The 24,842-nt window shown below is 38.6% G+C and overlaps 3 protein-coding genes across 4 annotated transcripts in view; 2 read left to right on the top strand and 1 right to left on the bottom strand.

Moving 5' to 3' along the window:
* Positions 1-1,566: 1,566 nt before the first annotated feature.
* LOC134822084 (roundabout homolog 1-like) lies at positions 1,567-9,607 on the bottom strand. 2 transcript variants are annotated; one of them, XM_063832955.1, is made up of 15 exons: positions 9,489-9,607; positions 8,754-8,844; positions 8,448-8,603; positions 8,025-8,149; positions 7,299-7,500; positions 6,972-7,071; positions 6,698-6,816; positions 6,152-6,346; positions 5,529-5,715; positions 5,104-5,240; positions 4,891-4,995; positions 4,345-4,453; positions 3,978-4,127; positions 3,147-3,238; positions 1,567-2,933 (listed from the first exon to the last, which is right to left on the bottom strand). In XM_063832955.1, the coding sequence occupies exons 1-15, from the start codon at positions 9,599-9,601 to the stop codon at positions 2,772-2,774; spliced, it is 2,043 nt and encodes a 680-aa protein (XP_063689025.1). In that variant the 5' UTR covers positions 9,602-9,607; the 3' UTR covers positions 1,567-2,771. The 2 variants fall into 2 exon arrangements, with proteins under 2 accessions (XP_063689025.1, XP_063689026.1); XM_063832956.1 differs by having other exon boundaries at positions 8,448-8,591.
* Positions 5,792-24,842, top strand: part of LOC134822081 (1-phosphatidylinositol 4,5-bisphosphate phosphodiesterase beta-4-like) — an 858,242-nt gene continuing 839,191 nt past the window's right edge. The window contains exon 1 of the mRNA XM_063832947.1: positions 5,792-5,914. The gene's annotated coding sequence lies outside the window, so the exon portion shown is untranslated. The remainder of the gene's footprint in view (positions 5,915-24,842) is intronic.
* On the top strand, positions 22,822-24,222 carry LOC134821671 (hornerin-like). Its single transcript, XM_063832374.1, has one exon. The coding sequence runs from the start codon at positions 22,822-22,824 to the stop codon at positions 24,220-24,222; it is 1,401 nt and encodes a 466-aa protein (XP_063688444.1).

The raw sequence follows: 24,842 nt of genomic DNA, 5'->3' as shown, positions 1-24,842 counted from the left end.
TTAAGGCGTAATAAATATAATAATATGAAATGAAATGAAATAGAGCATTTTTATCCCGCTTATAATAGGTAGTGCGCCATCGACAGTGAGCCGCGCTTGCCGACTGTGTCTGTAGGATGGTTTTTTAGCGCTAATTTCGGCCAGCACAATTTTCTTCAAACAAATAGATATTAAGTATTCTTCCCGACCTCCGATTGCAACAAAAATTGGTAAGCTTACTCATAGACTTACAAGGAAAGTGTCCGAAAAGTTTAAAGCATATCCAACCATCAGACATTATGTTACAGCTAAAAGCAGCGTATTTTGCCCCATTTTGATCACTATATCAACTCCGATATCCACCAAATTTTTCGGACAGATGTGAAAGCCCTATTAGAAGGTCGTCGCCAATTTTCAGAATGGTCTCATTCAAGGAACTGAAGAAATATCCAAATAATAAGACAAAAATCAACGAATTTGGTCAAATTTGGTCAAATTACGCGACTTTTACAGCTAATTTTGCTCCAAAAGCCGCGCACCATCAAATATGGCACCTAGGCGATACTCACTGATCTTTTCAAAAAGGTATGACAAATTTGGTATTGTGAAAATTCTCACAGTCTCTAGAAAACAATGGTACAAAAATTTTTAAAATCCGAGCAAGTTTATTTTTATGGTGCACCCCCTACTTATAATTATATCACCATAAAAATAAACTTGCTCGGATTTTAAAAATTTTTGTACCATTGTTTTCTAGAGACTGTGAGAATTTTCACAATACCAAATTTGTCATACCTTTTTGAAAAGATCAGTGAGTATCGCCTAGGTGCCATATTTGATGGTGCGCGGCTTTTGGAGCAAAATTAGCTGTAAAAGTCGCGTAATTTGACCAAATTTGACCAAATTCGTTGATTTTTGTCGTATTATTTGGATATATCTTCAGTTCCTTGAATGAGATCATTCTAAAAATTGGCGACGACCTTCCAATAGGGCTTTCACAACTGTCCGAAAAATTTGGTGGGTATCGGAGTTGATTTAGTGATCAAAATGGTGCAAAATACGCTGCTTTTAGCTGTAACATAATGTCTGATGGTTGGATATGCTTTAAACTTTTCGGACACCTTCCTTGTAAGTCTATGAGTAAGCTTACCAATTTTTGTTGCAATCGGAGGTCGGGAAGGATACTTAATATCTATTTGTTTGAAGAAAATTGTGCTGGCCGAAATTAGCGCTAAAAAACCATCCTACAGTCGGCACGCGCGGCTCACTGTCGATGGCGCACTACCTAGAATAGTCTTTCAGGACCAGCTAGAGAACGGGTTGAAAAAGTCACGTGACAGTCGAGTGTAGAGTGATTAATTATCATCCTCACCACTGCCGCTTCACTGTAGCGTCTTCGACGCTACAGGGGGAGCCGCGCACTTCGTGCGCGGCGGGTCATACAACGTATGACAATGGGGGTCGCAACGTGATACAAGGTATGACTATGGACTGGCTACACTACTTCAATTTATCTTTGTTTCTATTTAGTGGTACTGGTGGTACTGTGTACTGGCACGGTTTTGTAAACCAATTAAGCTGCGAAATAAAAAACATGTAATTTTAAAACTTATTAAAAATAATGAAATAGCTCATGCTTTAAAATTACAAAAAGTGTATATATACAAACAAAGATTAGCATAGCATCAACTCATTTGCCGTTAGCTAGATCCCTCAACAAAAACCCGTCAGTATTACAGTTATGCATGTTACCATGGTTACATGTTACCATGGTTAGGTGCACTTAGAGTTAAATATTTACTGTAAGTTTAGAAATATTGTGAAAGTTCAGAATAATGAATCGTTTTCTTAGGTTTAAAACAAGCAGATGAAGATCGTCACAAAATGTTTTAGGCGATTTCAGTGAAACTGTATGTTGCTACATACATAGTCTGATTTCAATCTTACCAAGGAATGGCTTGATTCGTGATTACGCTTATAAATTCTCTTGGACCTTTAGGGGACCGCTCTATGAGTGTTTAAAAATCATAATTTTTAAAAATCGATAAATTGCTCATCTGTCATCTGACACACAGTAGAATAGTGGAATATGTGAAAAATTAACACTTTTTAAAGCCGAAGATATCATCTAACACTGTAGATCGCTGTCGCTGTTATCACATATCGCATGAAATTCAATTTATATTTACCACGATATTTTGTAAATAATATTTTTGACGCACCTGTCCAAATATGATGATTTTAGAGTTAACAGAAACATAGTGCCCATTAATGATACTAAGTATTTTCCTTGATCACACACAACATTTGCTAGTTGCGGTATCCAACTATGTTAAAATACCTATAAAGTTAAAAACAGTCGGAAATACTGCTGGGCTTATAAATAAATTTAACCAAAGACATTTTCCTACGTATCAAAACCTTGAGGGAATATTTTATCATATCATACTGAAAGAGATTAAAAATGCTAGTTTATTGAATCCAGCCCTAAATAAGTCATGTGACATGTCACACTGCATCCCATCAATGCCGACAAGATTTTTGAGCTTTAAACATCAGTTTGTGTCTCAGATTTGATCTAATTCAAAAATAAGTTCCCTAAAATGTTCAATGTGAAGTCTTTTCTTGGTTTAAGATACTCTCAAACGAATGGACGGCTATTTCAACCATCCCGCTTGAAACTCATTTTGCAAAGTTGGAAAAATGCAACCTTCATCACGAAGCATTATTAATACCTTAAACCCTATCAAAATTAGAACAATATAACTATAACTTTGGGTGAGGAAAGGACTTCAAGATGTCCTCAGAGCACGTATTATTAAAGTGATAATTAAAAGAATTGAGGATATATGGAGGGAAGGGGTGGAGGAGTCAACTTGTGGACACTCGTCGAGTGAGATTTCTGGGGAGAACTCTCGGTTTTGTCCACATGTGACTGCTGTAACACTCAGTGCCTGCGAGAAAGGTGGTTATATTTAAATAGGAGTGCTCAACATGATATTCAACTGTTAGAGTTGTATTGATCTCACAGTGGTCAACGAAACAGTGGTCAACATGGCCGTGCCAAATAATTTTCTAAAAACTCAGCATTGTTCGGTTTATGACTGAGATAGCACCGTAATATGAAGTATGAGACTCAGAAATAAAAAGCTAAGAAATAAACGTACCTTTTCTCCGGGGAAGCGACAGAAGACTTCAACTTGTTGCCCTACCTCATAGGTTGCACCGACTGACTCCCAGCCTCGGGCCCTGACTCGTCCTGAAACATAGACATCTTACAATGCTGCTCGATAGTGGCCTTAATTGTGGGGGTTGCAAATTGCGACCCTAATTTAGACACCATTGATTGAACATGATGATCAGCTGTACCCCGCCAGTTGCGAATAAACAACGCTCAATTATTTCAAGCTAAAACAAAGTTCCAGTTTCTAATTTTGCTTTCCAAATTATAATTCGGCAAGAAATAGTAAGCGATGAGTAGCCAGTACACAAATGTGAGGATACGGGTGATAGCAACTACTTATAATTCCGCAGCAGGAACTGACGGAGTAACCACATGTTGGCAGTGTTTACATAACATTGTGGCAATCTATCATTACTGCAAGTAGGCTTTATCGCCTGCTAATCACTTAAATAATCATTGATTACTAATCAATTAACAACTAAACCACAACGATATATTTTGTGAGTCATGGCAGTATAAATGTAACTTTTTCTACGTAGCATTGCCCTTCGGGGCAGGACATAACAACAGTTTTTAAGAAAAGGAAGGTGTTTACGGGGCTTGTATAACTTGGCGTTAACAAGTGCTATGGTAGCTTAATCTGGTAGACACGGCGAGATAGTTCGAGAAAAGGTAAAAACAGGAGAGAGTTCTCTCCACTAACTTTTTACTGAGTAGTTCGCAAAATATTCGGATTCGGAATTCGGTATCCGTACTCGGTTCGATCGAATAATTGAGGCTTTAAAGAATTAAAAACAAACAGCACTGTACCAACCTCTATAAGACTCGTCTATAGACCTACAAACGACCTCGTATTTCTTACAAACAGCAGGTCGCTTCATGTTCTTATTAACATCCACCCACTTCCCGTTGTTTTGTGACATAACCGTGTACTCTTGAGCTCCGTACTTGTTATCAGGCTTATCTGAGAGGAAGAGATAAGAGATAAGAGAGTGGGTTATAGCAGGCAATAAGATAAGCTCTTCAGCTAGGTTAATCTATGATGGTTTAAAGTTGAAATCACTATAAAGAAGTTCGAGATATTGCTCCACCGTATTTTAATCCGGATCATATGTGACCGGAAAGCTCTGAACTCTAGGAATATGAAGAGTATAAAAAGTAATATTATCTATTGAACGAACCATTATCCCAGTTACTAAATGTAGTGGCAGTATCCTCGGACAGAGTCCAGGCCCAGGATCCAACTGGCTCCGGTACTTCCCTCGTTAGTCCGATCCAAACACTGTTCGCCTGCAGTTAAGGAACCGTAAAACATAAGATTAATAATTATCACCATGTTGATAAATGTAATTTGTAAAGATGATAATTGTAAGAGGAATCAATTGTAATGCTGAATTTTAGCCTCTGCGACTTTAACATAGTTTGGATACGTTTTAAACATCCGATTTACGATTTCTGTCATCGCTAGATTTTCGTCATATGCTCCTAATGTTAGTATAGTTCTTACATGATATCAAGATTGCAATTGAAAGGAGTCATGGAAGCAATCCGCTTGTGACTCGACTAGTTTCAGCTTTTTACAATGGAGTATCACCTCAATAAATATAATCACTGCTGACTTGTATTTTTCTCCCAACGTCAGCCCAACGCTCAAGATAAGTTATAAATATAATACAAAAGTGAAAGTGAAAGTAAAAGTGAAAGTGAGAAGTGAAAGTGCAACTTACACTATTTTGTGCAGCAAGTTGCTGGACTTTACTATTCTCCTTCTCATCTAATATGCTGACTAAATGTGCTTTCTCGTTGTTACAAGCTTCTTCCGCTTCGTCCACCTGCATATAGACAACATGTTAAAACACCGGACAACCTTATAATTTATTCTAGGTATAAGTATTTATTTTTATTAAAATCATAAAGGGTCAAATATCTTTTAAACTCACATGATATGGTCCAGCAAGGTAGAAATATTTAGGTTGCCTGGAATCAATGTCGTATGAAAGGGAATCTTTTTCAAGAGTCACATACGCAGTCTCGGTCTTCAAACTTTTCGAGTTCACAATAACACACTGGTATACACCTGAATAAGAGAAAACTTTAAATAACCATATAATTAATCATTAAAAGGCAAAGGATTCCTGTTGTCAATCGGCAAGTCACGTAGCCTTAAAAACGACGACAACATACAACTTTAGTCAACATAAAATTCAATTTAATAAATTGAAATCACTGCCGTCTGAAAACGCTATAAAATTCTCTTTTTGTCCTGAACAAGTCTAAGTTGTTATCTAATACCCTATCTAATAGCAATTAATCAGCAATTAATTAGCAATAATCAGCAATTAGCAATCAATTAGCAATAACTTACCAATGTCACTCTCATTAGAAGTCTCGAAAGTGAGAGTGCTCCCCTTGGACATGACCCCATCGATCTCCTTATCCGAGTAATCTGTGGTGAACCGAGCGTTCCATTTCATCTTTTCTCCGTTCTTTAGCCAAAGAATCTGATTCTGGCCGGTCTTCTCCACATAGCACTCCAATGTGAAGGGTGTGTACTGAAAATAGTTTGAGGGTTTATAATCGATGGTTAATAGCTTAATCTATAAAGGCGTTCCTTATGGATGCTATATAAGTTTTAAACTAATTACTACACTACAAATCTATAACATTTATTAAGGACGTTACAGAAGGAATTAATTTAATGTAGTTGGAGGAGTCCTAACTCTCCTCACGTCCGAAAATGGCGTTTCTCTTGTATCAAATATGACAGCTTTCATAATAGGATCAATCAATGTAATGATATTTGAAATGTTTACTAAAGTAGTTAGATTTTAGAAACTTAACTTACAAAGTAAGACTAAGTCTATTTTGGAAGGAGTGAGGACCTATTGTAAGATAATAAAAACGAGATATATAGCTGTAACCAACAAGTTAATCAGTTAATCAGCTAACTAGTTAATTAGTTAATTAGTCAATTAGTTAATTAGTCACCTGATTAGGTTTAAGAACATGGTTCTTAGCGGGGATTTGAGTAACAGTAATACTGTAGTCAGCGGGGGCCTCAGTAATGGTAATGTAGAAGTTAGTCTCCCTCTCGTTCTCCCGTCCGTTAGCGGAATTACTCATCACACACTTGTATCTTGTATCTGCGTCTATGTTACTGGCAACAAGACGTTTGTTGTTGTCCTGTAAATTAGTTAATTAGTTAATTAGTTAATTAGTCACCTGATTAGGTTTGTTGTTGTCCTGTAAATGGAGGAGTTTAGGAAAAGATAATCTGCGAGGAAGACTTTTTTCTAGGAAGTATCCTTTTAGACAACTCTTCAAGGAAGGCAAATTTGTCTTATTCTTACGTCCGGATTACATTAATCCATAATAAATAGCAAATCCAAAACATTTACCATAGTTACCCCACAGGGAGCCACACAGAAACACAACTACTCACGTGACGTCACAACTACTCACGTGACGTCACAACTACTCACGTGACGTCACAACTACTCACGTGACGTCACAACACAGAAACTAAACACAAACCTCTAAAAGAAGAGAATCAGAGCCTCTGATGGCAACCTCGCCCGATGCTCCAACCATGAACCAATCGTACTCGGGAGTAGGGAACCCTCTAGCAGCACAGATTAGAGTTACTCGGCTACCTGGTGGTGCTTGCTTGTTAATGTCATGGAGATCACTACTACCTAGATATTTGTCAGGTGTCAAAAAGTACGCTCCACATCGCCAGGTCGATTCTGTCGTGTGTTTTGGTTTCATTTGATATATTGAATTCTCATTTCATAAACTTAAAACAAACCTAATGAAATTTCGACAGCTCCACCCGTCTGGGAGAAAGACTCGAACAGAGGGATGGGTACTAGATCCTTAGGCGTGTCAAAACCACGAGACGTTTTCACCTGAACATTAAGGATAAAGTAAAATCGTGAAATTTAAAAATCTTAGAAGCGTGAAATCGCAACATGATATAAACGATACGGATCTAAATTTCGCATCAATTATAATAGCGTATGCATTTTTTTTCAGTAATTGCTAGACTTGCATCTTAATCGAGCAACAAACCAAACATGGGTCATTAAAAATGAATAATCTATAGTGTCCACAATTAGTTGCGTACTATACACACCTGATAAGAACTCAGCAACAATTGTTGCTTCACTCCATCGACTTCGACTTTAGTAACAGTGTAACACTCATATAGCCCGGCATCCTTATCCATATCAACGTTCATTATTAGGAGGGTACCCCTTTCTACGGTCCTCGCACCAAATTGTTTCTCGGGAAAGACAAACATGCGCTTATCAGCAATGGTTTGACCGTTCTTTTTCCTGAAATAAAGCCATGTTATTCTCGCGACAAAAACAAAATTAATTTGTAGGTAACTTGAGCCATGAAAACAATTTATCCTTGTGTTTGGGAAAAGAGTCAGGCTGCCAAGGTTACACAATAAATCCTTGTGTTTGGGAAAGAAGTCAGGTTGCCGAGGTTACACAATAAATCCTTGTGTTTGGGAAAGAAGTCAGGTTGCCAAGGTTACACAATAAATCCTTGTGTTTGGGAAAGGAGTCAGGTTGCCAAGGTTACACAATAAATCCTTGTGTTTGGGAAAGGAGTCAGGTTGCCAAGGTTACACAATAAATCCTTGTGTTTGGGAAAGGAGTCAGGTTGCCAAGGTTACACAATAAATCCTTGTGTTTGGGAAAGGAGTCAGGTTGCCAAGGTTACACAATAAATCCTTGTGTTTGGGAAAAGAGTCAGGCTGCCGAGGTTACACAATAAATCCTTGTGTTTGGGAAAGGAGTCAGGTTGCCAAGGTTACACAATAAATCCTTGTGTTTGAAGTAACACTCACCACGTAACATCCATTTCTGGTGAGCTTGTGACAATATCACACTCTAAATATGCTTCAGGTTTGTTGTCGGTTAGAGTGACCGTCTCAGATACTATAGTGTCAGCGGGGGAGTCGAAGTAGTTTACCTGGGTGGTAATGTTCGTGAAACTATTATAAATAGAGGTTTTTCAAATGAAATGTTCGCGAAATGATACTGCAATGTTTTTAGGATGTAAAACGGGGATTCTAGGCCGTTTTAAAATTTGTTAATGAACTTTAGCGGCAATCAGATACATCACGATGACGTCACACCACGTGATATGAAGTCATACCACGTGATATAACGTCACCACACGTGATATGAATGACGTCACCACACGTGATATGACGTCACCACACGTGATATGACGTCACACCACGTGATATGACGTCACGTTAACTCACCACAACATGAGCTGTGCTACTGAATATCCTATAGGCAGGTTCAGTGGTCTGGACCTTACAGTGGTAGTAACCAGTAGCGTCTCTAGACACACTCATGTAGGACAACACGGAGGTTTGGAACTCTGACAACGGTTCTAGTTTCTCCTGGGTAAATTTCTGTGTTGTCGTCAAAACTTTGGTTTATTAATTTTGTTATTTGCGTTTGTTTTAAATATTTGACATATTTTGAAAACTAATCACTTGATTTTTTAAGAAATATATTCTGATTTTGATTATATCAACAAGTTTTATTTTGTTAGTAAAAACCTCGATGACACTTTCTTCAACTTTGAACTCGTCGCTCTTGTACCAGGTAAATGTGGCTCCAGCTGGAAGGGGGTCCACTATACAATATAACCTGGAAATGTTGTTAATTTTAGTTTCATATTATTTTTTGTTTATTTAGTTATTCAGATATTATTTAGTTGATATTAAACCGGGGGATGTGGACAGATCGAGGAGAGAACCTAGCAGCAAATCAAGAGTTTTTAAATTTATTGATTTTATTAAATTCAAAAATTAATAATTTTTTAGCTTGAAATTATATCGAGAACCAACTTGGAACCTTGAACTAGATTCGATAATGAAAACATAATAAGGATACGATTGAGATAACTTAAAAATCAGGCAGTTTATGAAATGTCCGGATAAATGGACGTCAGGCGATTATCCCAAATGGAGAAAAACTCGGAACACATATATTAAATATATTTTGGTATATATATATACACATATTAAATATCAATCAATATATTCATGAGTCAGTTAGTGTAACAAGATGATCATTGGGTGAAGGGTACAGGAACAACATATTCTGTTATTGAACCTATTTTTATGTTAATGAGCAAACTAGCAGTGATCCCTGATATATTTCCTACAATAAATTGTAAATGTGTTTCTCATCCGTATTGAACATCAAATTTGTCATAGCATACGATAATCAACATTAAAATCGATTAAATAAATTAACACGATAATTAAATAAATTAATATGATAATTACCTTGCCTCCTCTCCCTCCTGAAGGACCATGTCCTGAGGTTGATCCTTGAAGAAGAAAGGAACTGAGAGAGATGTAGGGAGAAGCAGAGCTAGGATATACAGCAGGAATGGCATCCTAAACATTCTGATAGACACAATAGTTAGAGGTGTTACATTAGTTGTGTGGTGTGACGTCATGACACGTGGTGTGACGTCATGACACGTGGTGTGACGTCATGACACGTGGTGTGACGTCATGACACCTTGATAAGCGGGCAAATGTCTTAATTATCTAAAATATGTTGATATACTGCGGACTTGAATCAAATTCTTTTATCGCAAAAACTAAAACATCAACACTACAATTAGGTAAAGAAAGTATGAATTAATTTAAGTTAAAATGATGTCTGGGTATTCCTTTTGAGAAATTTTGAACAATCAAACAATTCGAAATAAGGCATGAGAGCAGCGAAATTAGGCAATTTATACGTTATACTGCTTATACATACCTAAGTTTTCATTATAAATAATAAAACTGTATTAACCAGCAACTCGTGATATCAACATCAACAGAGCAACTAAGGTATTAACAACAAGTTATACAGCATAGGAGGGACAAACCGGCGATGGTCGCGGGCCTACTCAAACATTGAATTGGTAAAAGTACACACTATACCTGAGAATGTAGACAGCAGTGTAATGGTATAACTGCAAAGCAGATAGGAGAAATATGCTAGAGAAGGAGCAGACAACTATTATTGGAGGGATTATTTCACCTATCTGTGTTTATCACAGCTACCAACAATTTTAGAAATCATACGAACGAAGTGAGACCTAATATTGGAAAGTGCATAACGTTTGATGTGTAAGATTATATTATGTTTTCAACCATAGCAGTTTAAAATCCTGGCAGTTAAAAAACAAACTTTGTTTACAACCAGATTATGACGACAAAAGTCTCAAATCTAAAAAAGAACAACCACAACCGGGGGGGGGGGGGGGGTCAGGTACCCCCGCCACAACCACGACAACTCAGACATCAGACGGAAGCTCAGAGAACATTATGTAGCAAACAATAATTCACAACGGTGATCCTTACCCGTCACACCTCCGAACTTTACTCGTATTGAGTTTCAAAGTGGGGTTATTATCTTATTGGTACCTGATACCACTGCCAATATAGAGGGGGAGAGAGTTTCAATTAGCCATGTTCGGCGCTTGGTAACGTTAATGGGGCTTTAACGAGGTCGTCAGGTTGTGTAATTGGAATTGGAGTAGTTCGAAGAAAGGGTCGCACCTTTTACCCAGAGGGACGTCAAAGAACACCTTAGTTACACCTATAGTCCTATAAGCGACACCTTTCTTGGAGTGTTCTTACCATCATGTCTCAAGTGTAGTGGAACCTGTGTAGTGACAGCTAGGAATGGAGGCAGCTAAAGAAGACGAGAAACAAATAGCCAACTTAACAAAGTTAGCGTTAAAATAAGCAGCACTTTTAAGACGTTACTCAGGATTCAAGTTCAATATTCGGGAATAATCGATGCACAAGATACAAATTGTCCCAATCCAACGATCAAACAATCCTGCAAAACCCCATAATTCCCTAAAATAAAGGTTAACCTCCCGAAAATGTCTACCAACAGCAAATCTAAAACAAAGACGAATGCTAAACTCAACTAAACCTCAATAATAAGATTTATTGGAATACAACAAGACACAACGTCTAATTAGGGTAGATTTAAACCGTGTGTTCAGTTAAATTAGCTACGAGAGACAAGGTAGTTTGTGTGCCTGCAGAGTCGAGGTATTATGGGGTGGAAGTGACACTACCACTCTAAAAGCAGTGTGGCAGTGTGGCAGTGTGGCAGAGAGAGAGAGAGAGAGATCAACAAATTAACTTGCTTGACGTCGAGAACAGGCAGAGTAAGCATTCTATAGTATATACTGGTCAGCTATATTTATATATGTATCATATATTTGAATATGAGAGTTGGATTTAATTCTAAAATTGTTATGTACATGATCTTAGAGTATCAAGACGCAACTTACACGACTGCAACGACCGCTCATCGCCCACCGCACTCTCGCATAGGATCGTGAATATGTATGACAGCATGTTCTTATGATATATGCGCATATATATTTAGATAATATATGCGCATATATATTTAGATAATAATGATGGTCGGAAAGGTATGCACTGTCCAGTCTCCAGGTATGTGTTGCTAAGTAAATAAATCTTAAAGTTTTGCTTTAAACATTTAATGGAGTCGCTAAGTAATTATTTATTATTCACCACGTAAAGCTCGCATAATACCCGGGGCTCAGGGGGTATTCCTCATTTTCTAAATCCCTGAGATGTGATTGGACGAATTATGTAAATCAGTATCAGTGATTGGATGATATTTTCGTACGGTTACCTGGTTATAGAGGATTAGATAGATTATATATTATCTGTTAGGGGAAGGATAAAGGTGACTGAGAGGTTGTACCACTACCACAGTGAACTGAAAACCTCCAAATAAAGATGCACTTGAAAAATACGCCCCCACCTCCATCCCCATCCCGTAAGCAAATGTATACGTCTGCGTAGAAATCACACCATGAGAATTCCAAACCACTCCCCCTGAGCGTAATATTAGAACGATCCCTAAAACTGAGCAAACTGAAAACCGACACTAACCACACATATACACCTCTAACTGTACACTGTACACACCTGTGCTCCTGATGCTGTCTGAGAGCGGGGCAGGGCACAGATCTTAGTAAGCGGTATTTAAATAATGTTTTAGAGCGGGAACTTGTACAAAACGATGCTAATAAACTGAACAAATGTTATAAAGTTAAGAGTTGAATCCAACAAAGGGATTCGAATAAAAGTGACAAAATTGCACAACTTATATAATATATATATCAGAAACGTAAAGAAAAGTGCGAAAGTTTCAAGAAACACACTTAACACTTAACTGTAACAAACTGAACGAAACATGATACGTATATATATAGTGTGTGTGTGTGTCACACAATATAAAGTAAGCTTCTGATGTGGCATCAGGATTCCATTATTGAATTCCAATGTAGCTCAATTGTATCGGATGTAAATAACTCAATTGTAAAGAATGTAAATAGCTTAAAATAGAATACGGAGCGGTGCCCCCCCCCCGCCCTACCACCCCTAGAGGGGGGGGGGGGGGGGGGGTGGTTAAACTTTAAGGGGTGTTCTAACATGTAATGCACTGTTTCTTTCATTCAAATTTCTGATTGTTTCAGAAATTTGAATGAAAGAAATATCAAATCAGAAATGATGAGACTAAATAATAATGAACGACTAAATCAGATTGTAATGCAGTGGTAAACGAGTAACACTAACGCCCAGGACGACTAAGCCATGAGTTACAGTGACCTAATCTAAACGGTATGTAACAACCTCCCGACCCCCGTGTAACCTAGTGGTAGTGACCAAACAAACCGTGATAAGATGAGGCAAGATGAGGCAAGATGAGGGGGACAGAGACCTCCTGACCCGTGTAACCTAGTGGTAGTGACCAAACAAACCGTGATAAGTCATAAGATGAGGCAAGATGAGGGGGACAGAGACCTCTAATTAACCAATTAACAGATCAGGGACATGTGTGTAACGTAATGAGTCATTAATTGACAATGACACCGCATATGTGTGTGTAATGTGTGTCGCAATTTACAGGTAACGGAATCATCAGGTAATATAAAATATTCAGTCACATTCTAAACGTAGTATTCTGGCTGATTGTAGGACTGAATCACTACCGGACGGAATCACTACCACCCAAATATCACTACTGATAGTGATTCAGTCCGGTAGTGATTCAGTCCTAAAATATGCCTCAATCCCTACCAGTTGATCTTAGTTCACTAGTCTAATATCAGACGTGATCTGAGCCGGTGCTCTCTAGATATCATGTTACAAGCACACGCCGGAGGAACAAGCTCAGACAGGAGAGATGTTACAATTAGAAGAAGAAAGAGGCCCTCAACGGTGGAAAATATAAAACCAACGTTTTTCCAGAACAGTGTCGCAAATAAAGGTTTTTGTGAAATACTGTCACATAAATTTAACAACTGCAGTCAGATTTTGAATTGTGTTGATTAAGATAAAAGCTGAAAGTTGTGAAAGTGAGATGGTCTCATTTATCAGAGACTGTATGGAATTGAGATGAGAATTCTCCCCAACTCGGGTTTCTAATTAAGCACACCCTGGTTTCAACTGCACGTGCAATGTGCATTCCTAATCGATCTGGAATGAAGACAGCCTGGTATGCTCCACAATCCACGTGGAAAGTATAAACTGTGTTCTGAACCAGTGTCTGATAAGTACCACCCTGGTTCTTATTTCAATTAACACGAAATGAGTTCAAACTCTCCAAAGCTTGGACACATCATATTGGTAAACCATGTTCTTGGTATGTCTGGAATTTAAAAACCATGAAATCACGCGCAAATTAATCATCGATTGAGATAATAATAATAAAGTACAGATCAATTCAGCTTTAATCGCAGAATGTGAATGAAATGTCAATAATCCTGCTTCTTACAGGAATTATAATCACGGAAAATTAAAATCCTAAAGTTTTATCCAAGGCTGATGCATGATGCTTTTAAAATAACATTCCAAAGGCCCAAAAAAAGCAAAAATAAAAACAGTCGATGAAACGAGGAGCAGATGGTCCCGATCAGTGTGGAGTGAAGCCAGCTAACTATCTACAATCAGATAAAGTAGGGAGCCTATCAATCTGATTGAAAAACTCTGAAGTGCCTTGCATACTTATCATGGTTTATAATGCACGTGATCAAATGCTCCGCTCTGATTGGCTGTCTGAGTCACGTGCGAGGGATATCTTGATTTCTATTGGTCGAGAGGAGGTAGATGAGTGGTCCTGATTGGTTGTACTGACTGACAGAAGATTGCTGCACACTGATTGGAAAGGGAGATACAAACTTTAACTTGCTTGATTGATTGCAAGAGCGTTGTTTGCAATCAGTGCAGCTCCCCTAGTTAAACAAAAGAAGAGTGGAACAAGGTTGCTTGTTAGGATTCTAAACTCTGAAAACAAGGTACATGACGTCATATCACGTGTGGTGACGTCATGTGTACACAAGGTTGCTTGTTAGGATTCTAAACTCTGAAAACACTGTCAGTTGTCTGTTTTTCAGTTGTCTGTTTGTTGGTCTGTTTGTGGTTGGTATGTTTGTTTGTGGTTGGTCGCACAAACAGTCTGATTAGGTGAGGAGTTCTATAAAGGATGAAGTATCCTTACAAACAAGAGAATATTGCAGATAGCAGATAGTCCTAATCACGACACATAATAAAAAACGTTGAGAAATACATAAAAATATGATCGAAAAAACGGAAAACACAATAAATTATATAAGATACTTCTCTTACGGAATACTAAAAGCGGATTCTTTAATACCAAAACTATACATAACACTTGTACACTTTACATACCAAAATCTATAATATCATACAGAAGGAGCATGTCCTTATCCTCTTCCAAGAGTGGCGTTAATTCCTTTAGGTACCAGTATACCATGCATGCCAATCTTAACATACCCAAAAAGAACAACAACATCTTGCCAAATATGTGTCAGCTGTTTTGTGGCAGATCCGACAGCAGGGGAGATTTAAATTGTTGTAACGGTTTGTTTGACTATTTATTAATAACAACCAAATCCTGTAAAAGTGCAGCAAATCAACTAATAAGTGATAACCAATCTAACCAGAACAACATCGGAATGTTCAGCTTATATACATGACAGTAATAGTAAACGAGCACAAAATTACTAGGCATCAAAACATTACAGCAATTTGCACCCAAATCAAACCAATCCTGGTAATCATCCGCCGATCTGCGTCAAGTATCTCGGGGGAAGCCATTTAACCGTCTGTAATGCGCTGGATGTAAACAGGCTGTCAGGATTGATTATCGGCTGGGGAGTAAGGGAGTTGCAATCCCAGACAAGAGCCTTGGTTCCAGTGCCACTCGATAATATGAACTGACAGTAATATTTATAGTTATACTGTTGGACCAGTAAAGCTGGTGTTACAAGTAAACTGACGAGGTTAGTAAACAAATGTGCGGATATTATGCGGAAGATGTGTTCTCATTTAACGCTAGTTATTTTGAATTGACAAAGTTTGAGTGTCTCAGGTATAAGCGAAGAGCAATCTCAACATTTGATCTGAATTATGTGTGAAGTGGTTATTATTAGATGTCATAATTGAAGTTAATTAGTGGTGGTTAATTACAAGTAGTACGCAGCTGTTAGTAATGATGTGTTTAATTGTCTTAATTGATTCATTAGTTGCACTTCAGTTAGTCGACTTGTTCTGGTAACCGGCCAAATTTCGTCTGGACCAAGATAGCGCAAACCCATTTTGGATGTCAACTTTCATATGAGCCCATAATGCACAAGTAACCGATCATAGTGATATTCGAAATTGAATTCTAAAAAATATGTCTAACTCTAACATACAAAATAAGTCAGAGAATGTGAAAATCGGACGTTTAATGTGAAAATGTTGAGCAATTCCTAATTGATAAATTTTCTCTGGCCCACCATGGAATACAGTTCGATAGGCGTAGAATCGATACATTTTATCATTATCTTGAAAAGTTCAACAAGTGCTCAAGTCGAAAAACAATCAATTCAAGGCGTCCACAGAAAGCAAAAGGACCGTCATAGTGCCATATCATAGCACATATCAACATTTAATTAAACTAATTGCGCGAAATTAAACAAAGGTGTACCTGATCAAACAGCCAGCTCATACGATAAAATCAGCAGAAGAACGATTAATACATACTAAGTTTGGACACTGACATAACCTAAAACCTCACACTCGGGCGCCTAACACTCCCCCTAGAAAAAGCTCTTTCTCTCTGAACGTACTGTAACCAGCTGATGCTGAGAAGTATAAACTAAGTGTGTAGTAATAAGATATATACCAGCTGATGACAGAACCAGGCTTCTTGTTTTCTAGATATAAGGAGCCCGAGTGTAGGAATTCCATGAGATACGAAACGAAGTGTAGAAAGCTGAGTTTTAGGTATTGAATTTCCGAATACATACCTTTCCGTTAAAAATATCTTTTAATTAAAATTTCATAGCACATTGATAAAGGTTTAATCTCCTCTGCACTCTGCACTGCATTGTATTAAGATCTGTTAAATCATCAAGGAGAGAAGTATCAAGTAACCGAAACCAAACAAAAACAGGACATTTTGACGAGCACAACTACATGACAAACTGAAAACTTTCTCCCTTCTTGGTGAACGCCAATTAGCAAGCTGTGTGTCCTGACGAAAATTATAATTTCTCTTTGTTCAGTAATCGAGTAATAATTCGTGTCTCTTCAATTTGTGGCTGAGCGATTAACCGGAGTCACAGATATTCACGACAATTAGTCTGCAGAGGGTAGAAGTATAGTCTACATTCTGCAGAGGGTAGAAGGATAGTCTACATTCTGCAGAGGGTAGAAGGATAGTCTACATTCTGCAGAGGGTAGAATGATAGTCTACATTCTGCAGAGGGTAGAAGTATAGTCTACATTCTGCAGAGGGTAGAAGTATAGTCTACATTCTGCAGAGGGTAGAAGTATAGTCTACATTCTGCAGAGGGTAGAAGGATAGTCTACATTCTGCAGAGGGTAGAAGGATAGTCTATATTCTGTAGAGGGTAGAAGTATAGTCTACATTCTGCAGAGTTGACAAAGAATGATAGTCTACATTCTGCAGAGGGTAGAAGGATGGTCTACATTCTGCAGAGGGTAGAAGGATGGTCTACATTCTGTAGAGGGTAGAAGTATAGTCTACATTCTGCAGAGGGTAGAAGTATAGTCTACATTCTGCAGAGGGTAGAAGGATAGTCTACATTCTGCAGAGGGTAGAAGGATGGTCTACATTCTGCAGAGGGTAGAAGTATAGTCTACATTCTGCAGATCTACTACTTATCTACTACTCGACGTATCAGTATTTAGGATACTGTCAGGGTGTTTTCTGTCAGGGTGTTTTCTAACCGAGACATTAGACGATCGGACATTTTCTTTTAATATTTTCAATTTGACATAGAGTTGGCAATGAGTTAAACAGTGCAAATATAAGTAGACTTGCAATCCGTGAAAACGCCAAATTCTTGAAGCCTCACACAGAGTTTAGATCGCTAAAGGCTTAAAACAACGCTGCAATCATATCCAAAGAGTGGGAACAAACACATTATCAGACATGAGTGGTACCACTTAGACCACGATCGATAAAATGCTGTTCGGGTGTTTTTCTGAACTTGCTAAAAGTATAGTATAAGAAAAGAAAACTGTTATCGATAGAGATAAAAGAAAACCAGCCATTTTCGTAAAGAGCTATCGATATGTTCTTCACAGTTAGTGATATTTACTGAATATTACTGATAACGAAAACTAAAATCTGCTATCATTTCAGAAAATTTACATAATACTTGATAAGCAGCTTCAGTGAAAGTAAATCAGGGATTGTTATACAGTTATACATTAATAACAGATAGCGTTGGTGACTCGGAGCTCCTCGCAGAGAAAGAGAAAGAGAAAGAGAAAGAGAAAGAGAAAGAGAAAGAGAAAGAGAAAGAGAAAGAGAAAGAGAAAGAGAAAGAGAAAGAGAAAGAGAAAGAGAAAGAGAAAGACAAAGAGAAAGACAAAGAGAAAGACAAAGACAAAGAGAAAGAGAAAGATTGTTATACATTAATAACAGATAGTTTCACAGAAACTGCAACTCCACCCATTTCTCAACGGGAGCTAAAGTTGTGTCCGAAACAATTTATTGAAGCTGAACACGACAGCGCGTTGGCATGATTAACCAATAGAGTAATTTCATAAATGACTCTGCAAAACTGTATAATATGTAGTGTTATTAACCTGAAATTCTACCCGGGGACCAGGTTGTAAGAGCTTAAGAGACGAGCTGTCACAATTTGCCAGTTCTCTTGAGATGCGGCTAAATGCCATGTTAGAGTTTTAAATACTATGTGGTTATTCTATATTCAAGCACTGGAATTAACGCGTGACACCATTTAGAGCAGTCAAGGAATACAGTGTGTTCCCGGAGTTCTGTTCGAACGTTAACATTACTAGCAGGAACCCGCTCTTCTCAAACACAAGGATATAACTTGTGAACTCGGCTAGTATATATGAAACATTTGTCATGGAGTTGTGGAGGGAGTTATGTGCCTCGCCGGGCTAAAGTAGTGGATGACCTTGCTGTACGGCAAGTTAAACAAGGATCTGAAACTACTAGGTTCCGTACAGACTCAACTCTGCACCCGTGTCAATATGTTCATTATATGCAAGCCTCTTGATTTATAACCCTAAAATGGTGTCGAGACTCAAGAGACTAAAATAATTATTACTTATTTAATTCGCGTTTTTGACACCACTTGGTGGTCCAAATTTTGGGCTCTAAAACTCCTATTTCTTGGCCAATTTTTTATTTTTTCATGCTGATTTGGAGGCCATTGAAGCATTTGACCCAGTCAGTTTCAGTTGTATATCTTTTACGATTTCTGCGGAAATTCGCGTTAAAGTTGATGCCGTGGTGTCAGTAAAATGGCACGGATAAATATATATATATCGTCTCGCTTTATATATAGTAAGATGTTCAGTGAAGGGGGCTCAGCAGTTTGATAGAGGTGGATCACAAGAGTATTATACCCAACATTGACCGGCTAACTGATAGTTACTTAAGAAGCAATGAAACTACGATCTTCTAGATAAAATGAGTCATAGTACTTTCAGCCGGAACCATCATAAGTGACATAAATCTAAAAGATAGTATGGTTAGTTTCTAAATATAAACTCAAACTCTGAAAAGGAAACTGCTGTGAAATATGAAACATCAATAAAAGGACCAGTTCTACGCATAATAGATCAGGATACTCAAGGAAGGTGGCAGTGATTACATTGACCAATCAAATTCCAGGATCAATGTCACGTGCTAAAATATATATAGTATCCAGATATATTATTCGCGTAATCTTGGTAACATGCCAAGATAAAAGTTCCAACTTTCACTGCCGAAGAGAGGGTTGATAGTCGCAGTGAGCTGATGTATAATTGTTCTAGAAATATTTGTGATTTGTTGCTCGTTTTTGTGAGGCTACCTCCTTCACCTTGTGATAGTCATAGCAATACATAAGGTGATTAGAGATACACGCACGTCATACATTTGTATCGGTAGTGATTATGGAGATGCAGATAAGCTGGAGGTAAATGTAGAGGTAAATGGAGTGGTAAATGTAGTGATCGGTTACAACTACGAAGAAATAATAAGCAAAAAATGGTCCAACACTCCATAAAGTTTGGCTGAGAAAACTCACAAGAAAACGAATAAAAAACTGCCACAATAAAACAAAATACATGATGCACAGTAAGCAACATGTAGCAGTATGTGGCAACTAATGCTGCTGCTTGGTTAGATCATTAGAGCAATTTATTAGCAGCATAATCAGCAAATATTAATGATTTACCCTGGTAAATATTAGATATTACTAAATATTACAAATACTTCTTAATTCGATGGGTTACAACAATGCTTGTTTGAAATTTAAAAATTGCAGAGCACGGACAGATAAAAGGAATAAAAAATAAAAAGCGCCCAAAATTCAATCAACAAGAGCGCAAACAAGGTTCTCGAATTTCAGCTGAAGACTAATTAAATCTTATTGGGAAATATAGCAAATATATATAGCAAATTAACAGAGGGAGTGTAGTCACCAAATATTAATTCAGTAAACAGGGCGAGCATAATATATAACGAAATTAAATACATGAATTACTGCATCACATATTTAATGTTATAAAAATTGCTAGAATAATATGATGAAGAGTTCCCCACGCGTTGACGCTAAAACACTGATACTCCAAAACAAAACTAGTAACTAAATTTGCAATCTAGTATCTATAATAACCAACGTCCATATTCAGACAAATGAAACAAACTGAAGTCTGTAAAACAGGTTACTTACTTACTTTAACACAGTAGTGCACTTCTATACACTATCTAATTATACACTATCTAATTATACACTCCTATAAGATCGTCGGAAACGCTTTAAAAAGCTGATCGAGAATAGTTTATAAATGAACAGCTGCAGCCGTGCGTAATACATCAGATGAGATTGTACATGGTAATTGTGAAATGACCGCCCATGCATGCACAGTACATAGAGTACAGACAGTACCAGTAAAATGTACACTAAGTGGATAAAATCACACGTGTGTACAGTGTACACGAATTAGTGGTTCAAACTTCAAAACTCCTTGTTACTCCTTTACAATACAGTTCATCAACAATATATACTTAGAGTGATTAGAGATCGCATAAACCTTGAAATATACATTATAAAGATAACAAGTATAATCGCATACAGATAAACCCAGCAATCTGATAAACTGAACTCGAGCAGGTACACTCTGCTACTAGAGTAAGTTAAACCGCTGAATTAGACTATCATCCTAGACAATTACAAGCAACTCAACTCAACCTTAATTACAAATTACAAATTACAGCTATGTTCAACTACAAATCAGCAAGTACAACCCTCCACCAAACACTATAACACACGGGCACGCTGTGTAAGGCAGCTCCCACTGCTACACACAGTTATCTTATAGACAGCGTTATGTGTACCTCCACAGTAAGAGTAACGACCCAGGACCTTGAGCTAATCAGGGAACAATATAGGGCAGTAATCAGCCAATGGGAGAGGGGTATTGTGGTCGGGGACCAATCAGAGTACAGAAGTAGGGTCACATGAACCAATCAGAGGGCAGAAGTAGGGTCACAGGGATGAGGACTAAAGAAAAAGGGGTGCTCTGAAATTTAATACATGGCGATTGGTGACTGGAACTACTGCTACAATAGTTACGTCATTTGAATGTCTTCAGAAGAGACGTTGGTGTCTTTTAGACAAGATTAGCACAGGTGACCTTTATATGCTGACGAGCAAATACGATTCATAAAACGGAAAGGGCGAGACTTGATATTAAGGGATTAGAAGCAAAAGTGAGATTAAAACAAGATAAAATGAAAACAAAAAAACAATATAAAACGCGAGAATTAGTGCGAGATCTGTTGACAGAATTAAAAAACAAAGTGCACGGCCGTCTCCCCCCTAGCAGCCACACTATGTCTCAAGACTGTGGAGTGTGAAGGAATAGGTAATGGTACTATTACTGAATGTGATGCAAGAGATCCTAATGTGGCATTGTATGGGATCCCATAGACTACATATTGCACACTTTACACACATGTGTGTGGGACATTATAATCACTACGTTATAAACTGCGTTATAAACTACGTTATAAACACTACGTTATAAACTACATTATAAACATGTACGTTTAGAGGATTCGTCACACGTTAGACGGAGGATTACTACACAGAAATGAATAAGAACATTTGTCTCCTAATGAACTTACTTTCAACAAACCAGGTCAAAACTCACAAATAACATAAAAATGGGCGCAAAATATAAGACTAACTATAAAGACTATAAATATACCAAGACTTAGAACTATAAATCATCAGTCAACACTGAGACCAGGTGTGGGGAGCCCTGTGCGTGTTTCTCACCCAAACACCCGGAGGAATCTATAAAACTACAAGACGATCCTTTTACTTTTTAGAATATAGTCTGATGGAGACTGCAGAGAGTGGAACATGATGCAGTGATGTAATTAGTAACTACTCATGTAATTTGCGATGATATTTGTTTGAATTTTGGACAAAGTATCAATGAGGAAGCCAGTGCCGATATGTCTGAAACATTCGATAGCAAGATTCTCTGACGTCCATTCAAGACTAATAATGTTCATTTAACAGATGAAATGCCTTGCATATTCGTCTATCCTCCTTTCAAAATGTTCACATGCTGGAAGCATATCACTAAACAATAAACTTTCCTCAGAAATCCTCAACAAAAGCGGCCAGTAGCTCCAGGAAAAGTCTGTAGTCTTGAGGGTGATCTTAGTACAAGGTCACTGATCGTTGAAATTATATCCGATGTCAATAATACCATTTGCTGTGGATCTGCTCACACTCAAGGGTCAGGGAACCACACCATTTAGTGGAGATGATGTCAGGATATTGTGCCACCTTGACGTCAATAATCAAATTCATTGACTCAAAAAGGACGCCGTGGGATAATAAAGTTCGTAGGTTAAATACCATCGTTTGTTGCTAGTTAATATAGAATAAGACTGGACAATTAAAGGCCAGGAGGATCGTTGTTATCCTAAGTGAAGTATAAAGTAAGACAATTTCGGCAATTCAAGTGGACTGATCGAGCCATGAGTTACCTGCCTAGCTACAAGACCAGGGAGGGAAGAGGGAGTGTAACTCACCCTGACGGTGGAGGTGGTGGTAGAGAACAGAGCTACAAGACCAGGGAGGGAAGAGGGAGTGTAACTCACCCTGATGGTGGAGATGCTAATAGAGAACAGAGCTACAAGACCAGGGAGGGAAGAGGGAGTGTAACTCACCCTGACGGTGGAGGTGGTGGTAGAGAACAGAGCTACAAGACCAGGGAGGGAAGAGGGAGTGTAACTCACCCTGATGGTGGAGATGCTAATAGAGAACAGAGCTACAAGACCAGGGAGGGAAGGGGGAGTGTAACTCACCCTGACGGTGGAGGTGGTGGTAGAGAACAGAGCTACAAGACCAGGGAGGGAAGAGGGAGTGTAACTCACCCTGACGGTGGAGGTGGTGGTAGAGAACAGAGCTACAAGACCAGGGAGGGAAGAGGGAGTGTAACTCACCCTGATGGTGGAGATGCTAATAGAGAACAGAGCTACAAGACCAGGGAGGGAAGAGGGAGTGTAACTCACCCTGACGGTGGAAGTGGTGGTAGAGAACAGAGCTACAAGACCAGGGAGGGAAGAGGGAGTGTAACTCACCCTGACGGTGGAGGTGGTGGTAGAGAACAGAGCTACAAGACCAGGGAGGGAAGAAGGAGTGTAACTCACCCTGACGGTGGAGGTGGTGGTAGAGAACAGAGCTACAAGACCAGGGAGGGAAGAGGGAGTGTAACTCACCCTGACGGTGGAGGTGGTGGTAGAGAACAGAGCTACAAGACCAGGGAGGGAAGAGGGAGTGTAACTCACCCTGATGGTGGAGGTGGTGGTAGAGAACAGAGCTACAAGACCAGGGAGGGAAGAGGGAGTGTAACTCACCCTGATGGTGGAGGTGGTGGTAGAGAACAGAGCTACAAGACCAGGGAGGGAAGAGGGAGTGTAACTCACCCTGATGGTGGAGATGCTAATAGAGAACAGAGCTACAAGACCAGGGAGGGAAGAGGGAGTGTAACTCACCCTGACGGTGGAGGTGGTGGTAGAGAACAGAGCTACAAGACCAGGGAGGGAAGAGGGAGTGTAACTCACCCTGACGGTGGAGGTGGTGGTAGAGAACAGAGCTACAAGACCAGGGAGGGAAGAGGGAGTGTAACTCACCCTGACGGTGGAGGTGGTGGTAGAGAACAGAGCTACAAGACCAGGGAGGGAAGAGGGAGTGTAACTCACCCTGACGGTGGAGGTGGTGGTAGAGAACAGAGCTACAAGACCAGGGAGGGAAGAGGGAGTGTAACTCACCCTGACGGTGGAGGTGGTGGTAGAGAACAGAGCTACAAGACCAGGGAGGGAAGAGGGAGTGTAACTCACCCTGACGGTGGAGGTGGTGGACTAATCACGGATTAACACAGACATGTAACTGAATCAAGTCACGTGACACCAGGGAAATTATCCGGTAATTATGGAATTATTTAGGCACACAAGTTCCAGACAGCAACAAATATGAACATCGAGAGACAAAAGGAGTTTCAAATGGAGTAAAGGCTGCAAAATATATTACAACAAGAGTAAAGGCTGCAAAATTACTTACATCGTGACGAAACGAAAGTGAGACAGAGTATCTACTACCTTGCTCATATGCGATAAAGATATTGTATAAGATGATATAACTATATAATTTACACAATATAGTGCACATATCTGAGCGGCTCTCCTCAAAAAAACTGTCTCTTATCTCTCCTCATTGGAGCAAAAAATTTAAAACAAACACGGGTCTCATAAAAACAAAAAATACCAAATAAGATTAAAGTGATTTCATCACATTAACGGGTGAAGAGTAATGACAATAGTATACATGTGTATTATATAGTGTGTACAATATAATTGATCTTTTTGACACACCGATTAAAACCAACTTATTAAAACCAAAGAAAACCAAAAATAATAAGATACTCGAAAAAAAACAGCACACAAAGACCTAGCCACTAGAAATAGCCCAGCCAAGGCTATAACTGATCATACAAGTA

The sequence above is a fragment of the Bolinopsis microptera genome, chromosome 10 (genome assembly GCF_026151205.1).
Source record: "Bolinopsis microptera isolate Bmic1 chromosome 10, MBARI_Bmic_1.0, whole genome shotgun sequence".
In the NCBI taxonomy this organism is placed as follows: domain Eukaryota; kingdom Metazoa; phylum Ctenophora; class Tentaculata; order Lobata; family Bolinopsidae; genus Bolinopsis; species Bolinopsis microptera.
The sequence above is the reverse complement of the archived record's forward strand: the minus strand, read 5'-3'. Positions and strand labels throughout refer to the sequence as shown.

Bases quoted from the DNA above. Each gene is read 5' to 3' on its own strand.
- LOC134821671 (XM_063832374.1), top strand. From the start codon at position 22,822: ATGAGTTACCTGCCTAGCTACAAGACCAGGGAGGGAAGAGGGAGTGTA.
- LOC134822084 (XM_063832955.1), bottom strand. From the start codon at position 9,601: ATGCCATTCCTGCTGTATATCCTAGCTCTGCTTCTCCCTACATCTCTC. The intron at 7,501-8,024 runs GTGAGTGTTACT...GCTTTATTTCAG, and splicing joins CCAGAAATGGATGTTACGTG to GAAAAAGAACGGTCAAACCA. The intron at 4,128-4,344 runs GTTCGTTCAATA...TCTTCCTCTCAG, and splicing joins ATTTAGTAACTGGGATAATG to ATAAGCCTGATAACAAGTAC.